General features: G+C 47.8%; 1 protein-coding gene across 3 annotated transcripts in view; it reads right to left on the bottom strand.

Moving 5' to 3' along the window:
• TTC28 (tetratricopeptide repeat domain 28) overlaps positions 1 to 16,290 on the bottom strand; it is a 114,757-nt gene that overhangs the window by 76,253 nt on the left and 22,214 nt on the right. Inside the window, exon 1 of one of the 3 annotated variants that reach the window (XM_048322327.1) lies at positions 5,166 to 5,310. The exons of the other annotated variants lie outside the window; for them this stretch is intronic. Within the exon in view, the coding sequence (XP_048178284.1) occupies positions 5,166 to 5,192 (27 nt within the window). The 5' untranslated portion in view covers positions 5,193 to 5,310. Of the gene's footprint in view, positions 1 to 5,165; positions 5,311 to 16,290 lie in introns of those variants that run through there. 3 annotated transcript variants of the gene reach the window in all.

Below are 16,290 nucleotides of genomic sequence, written 5' to 3'. Positions count from 1 at the left end.
GAGGGACAAAATTACCATGTTTTGGGGGACTGTGCCACCAAAAGTTGCTGGGTCTTTGCTGTACACAGTACAAGAAAAGAGGTTGCAACACCAAGCAGGTGTCACAAATCTTACTATGCCTATAAGACTGGAAGTCTATCAAGAGAAGATGCAGAAACTCTTACCAGATATAAAAAACCTTACATAATGCACTGTAGTTACAAATTGCACATTTCATCACAGAAATCGGTGGGAAATGGGTTAAGACCAATCAGGACCTGGTAGACTTTTATACTAGGTCTGGAAATACCCAAATCAGCCCTACCAGCCCCATTCCCACCCAGTCAGCCTTCCCCTCGAGGAGGTGTCCTCATGCTCTCCCCTCTCTGGAAGAAGCTTTTTGATTTTGGTCAGTGTTAAGAGGAAAGCAGGACAGTGGTCCATCACAGCAGAACGACGGATTACCAGCTCAGATTCGCTATGAATTGAGGCATAACATCATTCCAGAGCCAAGGACTGTATTGCCTTAAATGGAAAAGATCTGCAATATTTAACAGGTCAGGAACACTATCCATTTCTGTTTATTTAAGCACATAAGAGGGTAGATTTAGATTTTTAAAGTGTCTTTAAGAAATATAAAATAGGAAAGCTCATGAGTACTCTTCTGATAACTGCCAGTTATGAAAGTGGGGGAAAGAAGCAAAGGTGAGAAAGGAGGGGAAAAAAAGGAAAGCGAAAAATATTTTTTTTTTTTAAATTGCTTGTTTTCACCTAACATGAGCAGAATTCTGAAAAACAGGTTTGATTTTCCAGCTCAGAAAAATCATGGCATTTGCCACACCAGTAAATCCTCATGCAACCAATCCCAGTGCTGCCTGTCACCTGTCAACCTGCCCAGTGCAGGACACCAAGGTCAGCTAAGCTCATGCTCCTCTGCAGGAATTATCAGCCTTGCAAGCATTTCCCAGTCCTTTTCCACTGCATAACTCATTTCACTCCACAATACAGAGTGAAAAAGTGACTTTTACACCAGAAGCCCACCCGGGAGCCAGCCCATTCCATTCCCTATGGAAAAGAACTCTACAGCCTGTGACATTTTAGCTGCAATACAATACAGATTGCAATCACCGTAGATTCCCCACAGTGCTTCCTTGTAAGAGTCACACAGACATCATTACTGACAAGGTCACAAAAAGGTATTTCATTGTTTCTAGTGAATAACGGAGGTTGCCCCAGGAACCCAAACACTCCCATTCAACCCCACTTCAGCTCCGAATGGCACAGCGAGAAAACAGCTCCTCTCCCATGCAGAACGCGATGTGTGTGCCCAGATTCAGTAGCAGCAGGAACAGATGGAGCCAGGAATGGTGGCACAAAGTTACAGATTAAAAGGAAAAAAGAACAATATCTGAGCTTTTGGATCCTACTATTACACAGTGACCAAGATAAAATGCACTGTTCTAATCTTGAGCACGTACTGAAAATCCGAACAGAGGACTTGGACTTTCCATAATATACAGATTCAAAAAAACCAATACAGATCTCCAAGAGAGTAAGTTATGGCAGAGAGATAATGAGATTTGCATTAATTTACTAAGAGCGTATTTTCTACTCCAGGAAAACTGAAGAAGCTGTTTGCATACAGAGGTGTTACACATGAATGAACTTCTCACTGAAATGCTCTTGGTAAATACGCCTAACTTGTGGGAGTCAGAAACAAAGGGATACTGCAGCTCAGCACTGTGTTGCTATTGATGATTTACTGAACCCTTCATGACATCCACACCCAACACAGTCAGTTCAGGTTTTGTCCAGCATTTAATCACAGAATTGATTAGTAAATGACTCCTATATGCAATTTTGTTTAGTATCTAAACCAGTTGCTGTTATCAGGCTCAAGCAGGCAGAACTTCCCACACTGCTCCAACGTAAAAACAAGGTACATTTCATAAACTTGAAGCACCACTTTATACAACTTGCTAGCTTGAACAGTTCGGAAAGGAGTGCTCTCATCTGAACTCCAGTACCCCATCATGCACTCACAAGTATAATGACTTTCGTTATTATAATTCATAGATTCACTATTCTGCATTAGTTAACATGACCACACCACCATCCACGCCGTTCTTTTCTCCCCTTAGCCCAGAGGCTGCAGCAAATCCTAGTCAACAATGGGTCAGAGCAGCCCGAGGCAAGTCCAGGGCAGTGGGATCCAGCAAAAAATCACCTTTTCACTGATGAAGGAGCTGCCTGAGCCAGTATCCTGAAGGACAGCACACATGGCTCTGCCAGCAAACTGAATCCCAGAGCTGAAGGAAGCTTCAAAAAGAGGATGTGATAAGGGAAAGATTTAGTTCCAGAGAACTACATGACTGTCAGCCTGCCCTCAGTGCCAGAGAAGATCATGGAACAGGTCATCAGAGAAGAGAACAGAGCTGGGAAAGTGTCTGATGAGGAGCAGCTGAAGGAGCTGGGGGAGCTCAGCCTGGAGAACAGGAGGCTCAGAGGGGGATTTTCTCCCTCTCTACAACTCCCTGAAAGGAGGTTGTAACCAGAGGGGGGGGGCTGTTCTCCTGAGTAACAAGTGACAGGACAAGAGGAAATGGCCTCAAGTTGTACCAAGGGAGGTTTAGGTTGGATATTAGGGTAATTTCTTAATGGAAAGAGTTGTCCAGCCCCGGCACAGGCTGCCCAGGGCAGCGGTGGAGTCATCCCTGGAAGTGTTCAATAACGTGTGGATGTAGCACTTGGGTACATGCTTTAGTGGTGAACATGGTGGTGCCTGGACTTGGTGATCTTGTCCAAACATAACAATTCTACGATTCTATGTAATTCCTGCAAACTGAGCCATGAACACACTGGCATGACTGATTTTATGCTTTTCAAAGAATACGATCAATATAACGGATCAGTCATAGCTGCAGCCAGATCCTATATAATTACTGGCTCCTGCGAGACGGTCAGTGCAGTTGTGTTCACCCAAATGCAGGGGATGTCTCATGCTGGAATTCCAGCCTGACTTCCCAAGGCAACAGACACACACACTGCACCGGCAGCCCCCAGCTCCTGGGCCCAGTGCCTGAGTCCCAGGGCATCAGGCCAGCATGGACCTTGCTCTGGCCTAGAAAACAAGGATGCAGGCAGAACCTGGAAGAAAGTGGAACCAAAGGTGAGTCACCAAAGTCCACAGGAAAAGTCTTCATTAGTTCTGATGCTTGTGGGAAAAAATTAGTAAACAACAGTCATTTTTTTAAACTTAAAAACACACATGGTTTATGACAGAACATGAGTATTTCAGGCACAAGCAAATTTGGTTTTTCACTTGCTGAAGGCAAGAGAACCAGTTACACGTTCCAGGCAATAGCTGTATCTGGGAATCACCAGACAAAGGAGCATACTCCAGGGTTACACACAGGACTAATAAACTGTATGAGATTCTATATAGCACAGTTTCACAGCTGTAAAAGCAAGTATCTCTCAATGAGCAAAACACCTTAAACATTTAATAATAAAAACATGGCTAAAGCAAAAGAACACGAGTATAAATAAATCAAAGGAGACTCCTGATTCAGTGAAGCAGCACATGCATTCAACTCTCTTATTTGGGTATTCTAATAGGGACAAGGCATGCAAATGACTTCTCAGAAGCCACTTGAGCAAAGGACCAGCAGTACCGGGGCCTACAGTACCACTCATTGCTGCACTGTCTCATTTTCTGTGCCACTCAGACCTGGGGCAGCAGAACCTCCTGCGTGGGTCTGCACGAGCCCCTTTCCTGAGGCTACTCTGTGCAGCACATGACGGCAGCACTGCAACGGCACCAGGCCAGCAGAAATCCCAGCCGCGCTCACATGAGGCTGCTGGCAGCACGGACTAAATAACCTCTGCTGAGATTCGCTGGGACTACAGCTGAAAACAGAACCTAGGCCGACATGAACATAGTTTGCATCACATCACAGCAGGAATAGGAATTTTTTTTTGCTCAGATGAGTGAGACGTCTGACAGTTCAGAGAAGTTCAGCCATCTCATGTACCCTCTGCACAATCAAATTTGGTTGCCCAAAATCAACTCGATTTGGACACAGACAATAATGCAGAGAAAAAAAAGAACCATCTGACGTGGTGATTTAAGCATAAGCGGGTGAGCCAATACTGCCAAGTGAATCCTGACACTCTGAACAGAATCTTCCAGAGCTGAGGAGTCCAGCCAACAGCCAAGAATAATATTTCAGTGGTTCAGTCAATACAGCTGTAACCATGGCCTGGAGGGGTTTCCACAGCCGTAACCACAGGAGTGACTGCACATTCACTTGAAAATAGTAAAAACAGACATTTAAAAATCTACAGCTTGTAGACATCTTAAAACCAGCTCGAAAGGAGGCACAGAGGGACCTGAAAAATGCATCGACACTCCCACTAAGCTTGACTGTCATCTGTTTATCCTTCTTATGAGACAGTGACTTGAAATAAGAACTCCTCTCACTAGGTACAATCACCTGCTTGAAAAAATCGTGAAGGAACAGCTTCAGACTAGCTGAAAAGAGATGTGGCACCAGTATACAAAGCCTGACTGATCACCCGGAGCTGCAATGGCACAAGGCACGTTCCAACCAGGACGGTCTAACACCGTTTATTCCTGTCTCACACTCACAGCCAGAGACACTCTCATGCCTTTCACATATGATTTCTATTTCTTCCCTGATGTAAGACACAGTATCACACAACATGCTATAGAAGGAGCCCTGCTGGTTCAAGCAGGCTTTCCCAAACGAAAAAAAAAAAAAAAAAACCAACAAAATGGGAAAAAAAAGAAAATAAAAAGTTTAATAGTCCACAGCTGCTAGGAGCAAAGGGTCACTGCCGCAGAGGGGCGGCACAGCACTCGGTTTGCTGGGTTCTCCCTTCAAAGAATACCCATAAAATGCACTGCCAAGCGCCGTGGAAAAGCGTCCTGCGCCGCGTCGAACGCTGCGGCCCCGCACGGACACCGCGCACCGCCCAGCGCGGGGCCCACCGCGGGCACCGGGACCGGCGAGCGCCGCGCCGGCCCCGCAGCCGCGTCGGGGCGCGGCCCGAGCACCGCCCGCATCCCGCCCGCGGAACGGAGCGGCGGCGGCACCTCCCGCGGCAGCCGGGGCGGCCCCGCCGGGGCGAGAGGAGCGGGAGCGGGCCCTCCCGGCACTCACCTTCTTCCGGGGCTGCCATTTCATCATATTTGTAGAGCGGGGACGTGCAGCATCAAGGTGGCGCTGGGGCGGCGGGCGCAGCGGGGCCGAAGCCCGCGGTCATGCTGCCCGGCCCCGCCACCAGGCCCCCGCCGCGTCCCGCGGGACAGCAGCCGGCCCCGCCGCGCGGGCCATGGGCGGGGGCTGTGCCCAGCCGGCGGCTCCGCCCGCACCGGTCACGCCCGGGGCCCGCGGAGCGCGGCCGCTCCCGGGCGCATCGCGGGCGGCGAGACCCGAACCAGGACACGGCCCCGGCCCGGCCCGCCCGGCGCGCGCGGCAGCTCAGGGGCGGCACCGGCCCAGCCCCGCCCCCGCCGCGCGCCCCGACCCCGCCCCCGCCGCGCGCGAGGCCACGGCGGGAGAGACGCGCGAGACATCGGGCCGGCAGGGGGCGCTGCGCGCGGGAGCGGCTCTGGCGCCCCCTGTCGGTGTCACCGGCGGTGCCCCCTGCCCGTGTGTCACCGGCACTGGGACAGCCCCTGTGTGACACCGGCACTGGGACAGCCCGTGTGTCACCGGCACTGGGACAGCCCCTGTGTGACACCGGCACTGGGACAGCCCCTGTGTCACCGGCACTGGGACAGCCCCTGTGTCACCGGCACACAGGGACAGCCCCTGTGTCACCGGCACTGGGACAGCCCGTGTGTCACCGGCACACAGGGACAGCCCGTGTGACACCGGCACACAGGGACAGCCCCTGTGTCACCGGCACACAGGGACAGCCCGTGTGACACCGGCACACAGGGACAGCCCCTGTGTGACACCGGCACTGGGACAGCCCCTGTGTGACACCGGCACTGGGACAGCCCCTGTGTCACCGGCACACAGGGACAGCCCCTGTGTCACCGGCACTGGGACAGCCCGTGTGTCACCGGCACACAGGGACAGCCCCTGTGTCACCGGCACTGGGACAGCCCGTGTGATACCGGCACTGGGACAGCCCGTGTGTCACCGGCACACAGGGACAGCCCCTGTGTGACACCGGCACTGGGACAGCCCCTGTGTCACCGGCACAGGGACAGCCCGTGTGACACCGGCACACAGGGACAGCCCGTGTGACACCGGCACTGGGACAGCCCGTGTGACACCGGCACAGGGACAGCCCGTGTGTCACCGGCACACAGGGACAGCCCGTGCGTCACCGGCACACAGGGACAGCCCGTGTGTCACTGGCACAGGGACAGCCCGTGTGACACCGGCACACAGGGACAGCCCGTGTGACACCGGCACTGGGACAGCCCCTGTGTGACACCGGCACACAGGGACAGCCCCTGTGTGACACCGGCACTGGGACAGCCCGTGTGTCACCGGCACACAGGGACAGCCCCTGTGTGACACCGGCACTGGGACAGCCCCTGTGTCACCCGCACTGGGACAGCCCCTGTGTCACCGGCACACAGGGACAGCCCGTGTGTCACCGGCACACAGGGACAGCCCCTGTGTCACCGGCACACAGGGACAGCCCGTGCGTCACCGGCACACAGGGACAGCCCGTGTGTCACTGGCACAGGGACAGCCCGTGTGACACCGGCACACAGGGACAGCCCGTGTGACACCGGCACTGGGACAGCCCGTGTGACACCGGCACACAGGGACAGCCCATGTGACACAGGCACAGGGACAGCCCGTGTGACACAGGCACACGGGGACAGCCCGTGTGACACCGGCACAGGGACAGCCCCTGTGTCACTGGCACACAGGGACAGCCCCTGTGTGACACCGGCACAGGGACAGCCCCTGTGACACCGGCACACAGGGACAGCCCGTGTGACACCGGCACACAGGGACAGCCCGTGTGTCACCGGCACTGGGACAGCCCCTGTGTCACCGGCACACAGGGACAGCCCCTGTGTCACCGGCACTGGGACAGCCCCTGTGTCACCGGCACACAGGGACAGCCCGTGTGTCACCGGCACACAGGGGCAGCCCGTGTGTCACCGGCACAGGGACAGCCCGTGTGACACCGGCACTGAGACAGCCCGTGTGACACCGGCACACAGGGACAGCCCGTGTGACACCGGCACAAGGAAAGCCCGTGTGTCACCGGCACACAGGGACAGCCCGTGTGACACAGGCACAGGGACAGCCCATGTGTCACCGGCACACAGGGACAGCCCCTGTGTGACACCGGCACAGGGACAGCCCGTGTGACACCGGCACACAGGGACAGCCCCTGTGTGACACCGGCACTGGGACAGCCCCTGTGTCACCGGCACACAGGGACAGCCCGTGTGACACCGGCACATGGGGACAGCCCGTGTATCACCGGCACACGGGGGCAGCCCCAGTGTCACCGGTACACGGGGACAGCCCATGTGTCACCGGCACACAGGGACAGCCACTGTGTTTGAGCACGGGGACACCGCTGTGTCTGGGCACAGGGACAGCCGCTGTGTCACCGGCACACGGGGGCAGCCCCGGTGTCACCGGTACACGGGGACAGCCGCTGTGTCCAGGCACGGGGTGTCCAAGGATGGGGACAGCCGGCCTGTCCTGTGCACACAAGGAGAGTTGCTGTGCCCCAGGTGCAGGGAGAGCCGGTCCTGCAGGTGGAAGGGCTGTGCAGTTCCAGCTTCAATTGTGTGGTTGAAGGCTTTTCCCGTCGAGCTTTTGCTGCCAGTGCTGGGGCTGCAGACCAAAGGCAGAGCTGGGTGCTGTCACACTGTGGCCATCTCCAAGGAGCCAGTTATTCTAACATCACAAAGCTTCAGCTGTTCTGAGACTGTTCTAATAAATAAACATAGGCTCAGGAGAGTTACAAATCCTCAGGGCATGAATGCAACACAATTTAACTCTGGGCTTATATTATAGAAATGGTGCAGAGGTGTCATTTTCTTTGCTGTGAGGAATGACCAACACTGTAGCATCTCAGAGGTAAACAATAAACTTAATGGCAAATGTAATATCAAAACACAGATCAACAAATATTCACTGCCAGGTCCCTTGGAAATACAACAGTTGCTTCTTTCCGTTGCAGTTCCTCAGTCCTGAAGGACACTGTGCCTTGGGTCGCAGGGACGCCGGAGCACTGACAGGGGTGTTTCAGCTCTAGCCTTGATGCTCAGACGTCGCTCCCTCCCACAGTGACTGCGTGTACTCTGCAACGAACACAGAGCTCAGACACCAGCCCCAAAGCTGCCTTCAGCAGGTCCCATCTTGTCCCACACTACCCTCAGACACCAGCTCTGTGTTTCATGTTTCTGTTCCCACACCTTCCCCTGGATTATTGACAATGCATGTGGCAGCACAGAGATACAAGTGACACATAAAGCTTTGAGAAGCAGGTAGGGACTGAAAAGAACAGGTGTGGCTGTGCAGAAAAGGAACTCCTGCTGGTTTTACTCCCCAGAGCTAGTGTCTCACAGAGCTATGCCCTTCTACTACACCAACAGCAGAGTCAGTGGGCCCTGAAACTCAAAGATTTCCATAAATTGAAAAACTGGTATTGACAATTCTGACGAGTTCTGTACATAGCAGTTGGTGCTTGAGTCAAGAAAATAAGTGCTCAGCATCGGACAACGTTCAGCATCAGACAATGCCATTCTCCACATTGCTGTCAGAATGAAGCTTCATCAAATTCACAGACAGATTACAAAATGTGGTGTTTTGACATAATCAACCGGAGGTTTTTGAAATTCTTCCCAAGTAAAGATAATTAACTGGAAGCAACACAGGAGCTCTTGTGAGAGGCTGAAATGTTACAGTTAATGGCTTAAACATTGTTATGAAGGACTTTTTGCCCATTATGGCAAAACGGTATAAAGAAGCTGCGACCACCAAAGTCCACCCCTCCCTGAATCTTCCTCCTGACTTCTTACTCCAGTGATTGGCATTTCTGCTGTATTTACTTTTTTTCCTGCTGCTGTTGATAAAACGAAATAATGTTGGCACTATTTTCAAAGCCATAGAAAATATCCACAATAGGGGCAGTATAAATGTCTGGTGTCTGGGGGAAATGACAAACGCTTTTCATTCTTCCAAAGTCAGGGAGTTACCAGACTTCCATAAGATAGAAGAAAATGCAATATGATTTTTTTGGTTTCATTTTTAAGATCCCAGTTTCTCTTTCCAGATCGAACGCTCTCAGTATGCAGTGATTCAATTACCAGGAAATCCCTAAACCATCCTCTTATGCCAGCAACTTCCAACTCTTCCATCATGAGAACAGAATCCTCATGTCCATTTCAAAAGGAACCAATTCATTCTCTCAAGTAATCAGCAATGCCAAGAAAATTCAGGTGCTAGAGCTTCCTAAAGCTCAGTCTGAACCAGCGGGAAAGCTGTAACTGTTAGAAAGTTGGTATTAAGGTAATATTGGCCCATGGAAGTCAAATGCTCTCAGTTAACTGAAGTGAAATGGCTGAAAGCAGTGCTCAGTCCCCCATTAGCCCCTCTGGCCCAAAATACAGCTTGTGGCTGGAGAGCCCCGTGCCAGCACTGCCCAAAGAGGATTGCACCCCATCCCTAGAGCCTGTCTCAGGGTACTGACACCTCCATTAGAAACAGCCTTATGAATCCATTCTGAACTGGTCAGACTTCAGGACACTGGCAGGAGCTCCCAGGGAACAGAATTTATTTTTCCAAACATATGAATAAACATCTTTTATTCCTTTTACTACTTCGGAGTGAATAATAGTCATAATTTTGGCTGGTTGGCACAAAATCATCCAGCAAAATGACAGGTTACACCAATACCTTTTATTTTTTACTTTCCTTGATTTACTGGTGTTTTTAAAATTTGCATTGTAGGTCTGACAATCCAGTATATGGTCCTCCTTTCCTGCAGTCAGTGAGTAGCCAAGCAAGCTGTGCATTATTAGACATATCTGATAGCTCTCAATCTTAAAACTCAATGGATAAAAAACCTTTTAAAGTGTCTTCCTCAAATTAATCTTCGGCAAGAACCTAGAACTATCTGATGTACTATCACATTTCTTGCATAATCCTTCATTTTCAATAACTTCTAAGTTGGTATCTTTGTTACACCTTGAAATTCCCTCTGCTCAACCCAAGTGAGCTTCACCCAGAAGTAACCACACTCTGCAAGTAGGAAAAGGTCCTGTTGTAGGTAGCTTGTTGATAAGTTTGCTAGTCAGGCTATCCAAGCAGTATGAGAATTCAGTTCATTGTGTTATTCTACTCAGCAGCAGCAAAATTGGACAGTATTCAGCAGGGATGTGAAGACTCAGAGTAACAACTTGCACTTCTTCCACGTACTGTGTACTGCCTGGGCTGGCAGCGTGTGGGATGCCAGCACTTTAATAACACCCACACAGCCAGAGCACTGCACACCAAGCTCCTAATCGCTGAGTCCCTTGGCAAATTCAGGAAGGGTAATAAAATCAAGTCCTTTTATTTCTGAATTTATTAAAGCAGCTTTCAATTCATTACAGTGATTCTGTGTCTGTCATTTGCCTCCCTCCAGCCAGAGCACTGAAGGCAGATACAGGATCTTGCAAGGGTTTACAGATGAGATTCTGCATGAGGGACTGAGCTATGGCAGCTGCTGATCAAGTGTGGCCTGCAAAAGGGAGAAAGGAGTTCAGAAAATTCTGGTCTGGGAGGAGGGAACTCCAAGTGCAGGAATTAGGTATTCTCCTTTAATTAATGGACCAAGCCTTATGATGAAACTCCACTTATTTTGCACCCTTTAGGAAACAGAGGGTCAAACACTCCATCATTATCTATGCCATCCTTTGGAGTTCCAAATGAAAGCCCTACTCCATGCCTTGGGGTAGAGAAGGGAAAATGGGGAAGCAGTGGTGGGAAGAGAGGTGATTATGAGAGAGTGAGAGATAGACAGTGAGAGAGAGAGAGAGAGAACAGCAGTGTCCACAGTGTCCTGTTCCATCGTCCTTCCCTTCAAAGCACAGTGAGAGTCTCTGCTGGCACCTCAGCTGGGACTCTATTACATAAACATGATGTGCCTGTGAAATATCCGCGTGATAGTCCTATGGCAAAACGTATTTCTGTAGTTCAATGGATATGAAACATATCCTAAATTTTAACTGTATCTTACCAAGGAAGGTGTTTGCTTTCAAAATTGTTGAGACTCTGTTATTGGCTTAAGAAGCTTCAGTTCTACCCTTACATGATCCTGAGCAGAAAACCATGTTTGGGACCTGCTTCTAATTATGACTTGCCCCTCCTTTTTTCCATAGGAAGCACAATTACTGCTGCTATGGAGACAAGTGTAATTCAGGCAAGATGTGGGTCAAAGCAATACTTAGGAGGCAAAGGTTCACAGAAAAGTACCCTTTTTGCTATCTGTCCTGGAGAAGGGTCTTCTCCCAGTCTTCTCTTGCCAGCTTCCATCACCATCTGCTGTCTCAGGTAAGAAAGAGCCAAATAACACCTGAAACTTCTCACCAAGAGAGCTGCTCTTCCTCTCTTGCCCCCTCCCCACTACCCAGTGACTCCAGCCATTCACAGGATCTGCCAGCACTCACACCATCAGCATCTCTGTGGGCATAACAGGCTCAAATAAGCTCTTACTAGCCCAAAGTGGGAGACTTTCATTAATTTAATGGAGAAGGATGTATAAATTTTAATTGCTTTTTAGGTATACTCACAATGTTATCAGGTTCCTAAACCAAAACTTTTATTCCCCGAGATCCAGATGAATTCCCTTTGCCTGCTCCTCACAGTACACCTTAAACATATTTGTACGAATTCTTTCCAAAAAACCCAGCTGCAAGCTGTATTATCTTACATGCAGACAGTAGTGAGATTGAAAACAAACTTGCCCTTCCCTGTATGATGCTGCTTAGATTAAAGGCCAGAGATGATCATTTGCTGGAAGAGGCAATTGATTCAAAGGAAAGGTTTGTGTTGAAATGAAGGAATTCTGTGTCTGAATAAGAAATAACATCAAGAAGGAGAGAGGATGGCTGTGGTACCTTTAAAGAAACTCCAGCACTGAGGAAACAGATCCATCAATACACTAGAGGAACCAACAACCTCCTAAACCCTAGCAGCAAACTAAATGTGAAACCTTTCAATCATGGTTTAAAATCACATCCTCACTTAGACACTTCTCCCAAAGAGGTGGACTTCAGACACACCTGACAATGACATGAAGAAACTGAAAGATAAAAAAAATTAGAGTCAAACTGTTCGATTTAACAATTAGCTCTTCTGGAGTTCACAGGTTAGCAGGGAGGGAGTTAGAGTTTGGTGATATACTCTGCACATTAAATTTGTCCTGTTTTTCAGGACACAGAACATACTTTCTAAATTTAAAGAAATCATAGAAGCACATGCAAAGTTTTAATAAAAATTCTTTTTTAGCTTTGTCTGAAAGGGCTACACAACAAAACTATTGTATTATAAAGGATCTGTTTTGTCTATTCAAAATTTCTCTTCCACACACTGGAAACGTAAGTACGTTACACAAGCTATCCTACTCCTGAGCCCTGAGATACTCAACAAAAGATCCCATGACAGTCAGAAACAGCACTTAAAACTCTCTGAGGACTCTTCTCTTACTCATTTAGAATGATAGGCAGTTCACCTGCTGAACTTTCTTGAAAAATGTGTACCAGGAATTTTGTTTGTGTCTGTTTGCATTTTCGGTCAGGACTGTATGAATAAGAGATGTGACACAACTTATCCATATGCAGCACCATTTCTTCCCAAAGCACAGCATGCTGTATCTCACAGCTGCCCTTTTCACTGCTGCAGCAGTAAGAGAACAGAGGAAAGAAATAAACTGAACTCCTCTACAATGACAAAGTGTCTACAGACAGCTAACAAGCTCTCAAAACCAGAATCAGATAAATCTTCTTCAGAAAGATAGATGTTCAAAGAGCAATTCCTTCTGTGGGCTACAGTTATTCTGAAGAATACCTTGTCACTGCCATATCAGAGAGAACCATTTCAAAAGCGGGAAACAACCTCAAGGTGCTGTAAAACTCTACAGTATCCCTGAAATCATTGGCGCAGAGACAATCTGGCCTCTCTGAGAAGCCACATCTAAGATGCTTAGAATAGAATAGTTCCAGTTGGGAGGGACCTAAAACAATCATCTAGTGCAGTTTGCTGAGGAGAAGCATCTCCAGATGGAGGTTTAACTTGCACTGTTCTCATCACTGACACCACTGTCAGCCCAGGTCTATTCCCAACCTGCCCACAGTGAGCAGACACATCCAATCTCACAGGCTGCAGCACTCCCCCAACTCTCATGGAGCCCATTCTCTCCAAAAGGGAGTGTCTCTTATCAGACAAGCAGACACAGATGCAGTCCAGTACAATTCAGCACTACAATGAAGAGTTTCTGATGCAGTTTTAGTTAGCTTCACTATGTCGGACAGTAAAATTAGGAGAGCTGACCAAAATAAGAACTTGAGACCCTGTCAGTGACCAAGGCAACCTCAGTTAGCTTTGTCCTACAACGGTGAAGCCAGCGCACTGCTACATCACACAACTTAGTCAGAACCTGACTTCAGTGGCATTTTACTGCATAAAGTTGTGAGAGCATTTAAGAGTAACTAGGACAGCTGTTGGCTCCAGCCTAAAAATACAGAACACATCTGCTTCATTTACCTTCACGTGCTCAAACATCCAGCACTGAACAAGCGTAAGGCTTAGAGTGGTACTAAAATTTTTCTACATGGAGAAGCAGGAGCCAACCATGCAGCAGTTTCCATTCATCTCTGACAGAAAAGGTGAAGGGTGAGCTATTTGCAAGAACCAAAAATAAAAAAATATTCAACCTGCACCTACATAAAAGTGTTTACTGATGATAAGAGATCGATTTAAAATACTTTTTTGAAGATTATGCAAATGGAAGTTAATTACTACATAGTAATTACTCCATAATGTATTTTTGCAATTAGCATCTTTTCTTACTGAAGTTTTGTTACAAAAGGTGACCCCACAGCAGACCCAAAAGCACAAACCCAGTCTTCAAGAGTCTCCTGTACTCATTTCACCTTTCTTTTTCTCCAGCACAGATTTTTCCACTGTAAAAAGTGAGATTATCATCAGATACCTTAGAAACAGAGGCTTTTTGCACTGGCACAGGGCAAACAGGAAAGAATAACATTATCTGATTCCCCAGAATGTCTCTGCTGACGTGTCTGGAGCCCTCGGAAAAAGGACTCTGGTGACACCCACAGACCCCAATGCCCAGGCCCCACCATGCAGCACAGAAAACACAATTAGAACTGACATGTAATTAAGTAATTATAGCTGGAAAAAAGATTGTGGTAAATATCTTTAACCTGATACACAGTAGCTCTGACAGCAGGTTCTGAATGTGTGTCAGAAATATTAAAAAAGCAAGTGTGGGAAGGAATTACCGGAATGATATAAGCCAAAATAAGAAAACGGAAGAATTAACTAAAAACCTTTCAATTTATTAAGATCTAGGAGAAATGGAAAAGACTCTACAGATCTTGAATTACACTGCTACACACGATGCCTTCTTTATATGCTGCATGTACAAGCAATGACAGACAAAAGAGAGACAAATTAGTTTGATATATTCCCTCTGCCTGGGCACAGACTTTCACTGTTCAACATGACATCGTAGCAGGCTGTCAGAAACACAGTGATTGTCAGGTTTTCACACTGCTACCCAACCACCATTCTATAAGCATCAGAGTTTAGGTAAAATGCTGCCAATAGCCCATATTTACGCTTCAGAGAAGTGTACTGTTATTCTTCTAATTAAGCTGTGTAAAGGCTTAGGCCTAATAACCATTACTTTAATGTCCTAAAACTGAAACAATTTTACAATGGCTTATTCCAAATAATTCCAGGCTCAATGAAAATCAATAAATTAAGAAAATAAAATAAAATAAAATAAAATAAAATAAAATAAAGAATTCTTGTTGCTAGCCTCAGCTGAGGTGCTACACGAACCCGGTATCAGACAGACAAGTTGGTCCCTAAATCTGACAGCCTGGCCTATTAAATCAGTCATTTATCTTCCTGAGCGTCCTGATCATTCTAACAAAACAGACAAAATCTGGGAACATACCTCTTGTAGATCCATCTTCTACAACATGAAGAAGTTAGCAAATGGTACATCTTGTTTACAAGGAAGAAAACTCCTTTCTGATGACACTTGTTAGAAGTTTATGCCTTGGAGTCTGAAGTCTGGGAGCAGCTATCACACCTATCCAAGCACAGGGACACTTACAGGGCTGTGCTCTTCCTTATTAAAATGGCACAGAACACAATTTGCCTCCTGAGTTTTCCAGCTGGAGAATCACCATCACATGCTGAGGACAGGGTCTCGCTGCCAGCACTAGTCCTCACCAGCAGAGCAGAAATGCCTGGGCATTCCAGACAGGAGGAAACAGATCCCTGCTGTGGTACAGTCTCTGAGCTCAGCAGAACTACTCAACAAGTGTATGAGATGAACCTTCTAGCAACTCACAGATCTCGCATTCCTCTGAGGCAAAGATCAGAGTACCCTTAAGCAGATCCCTCAGAACGGCACAGTTCCAAAGATTCCAGAGTGGCAATTTACCTGTTTGACTACTACAGGAGACTTCTTTGTAGTCCTGTACACAGACCAGCAAGAATATAACGCTATTAGTTACCAAGGACCCTTTTAGCAGGAAAAATCATCAGTAAACATAAAAAAATATATAAAACAGAAAAAAAATCTCTCAAGCTTGAAATGTTGTCCCATTTAGATAAAGAATTCCTGACTTTCTGTAGGCGTTCTCCTGTTGCTGCCTTCCAGCATCTCCCCTCCTCCCTTTAATTAGGGCCTGTGCAAAAGGAGGGAGAAGCAAAGCTATATTTAACTCTCTGTACACCAATAACCAGATAATGCATTCTGTACTGAATACAAATATTTCTAGTTGACCTCAAAATCTAGGGGAAAAAAAAATCTAGAAAAAAACCCCAATGTATTTTTACCCTGAAATACAGAAAATCTTAAACCCACCTTTGGCTTTATTGCATGTGAAGCACTGTTGGGTAAGAGATTCAAATAATTCCTGGAGGCCAGTTAATCTGCGGAGAGAGCTGTGCATCAGTAAAGAGAGCAATATCTGGCACCAGAGCCTCTGCTGGAATGTGGAACCACTCTTAATAGGAAGTAAAAGTGAAAACTGGAGTTAATAGA

This window comes from Corvus hawaiiensis, chromosome 18, assembly GCF_020740725.1.
Source record: "Corvus hawaiiensis isolate bCorHaw1 chromosome 18, bCorHaw1.pri.cur, whole genome shotgun sequence".
NCBI classification, from domain to species: domain Eukaryota; kingdom Metazoa; phylum Chordata; class Aves; order Passeriformes; family Corvidae; genus Corvus; species Corvus hawaiiensis.
This window is presented reverse-complemented; position numbering and strand designations above follow the sequence as displayed.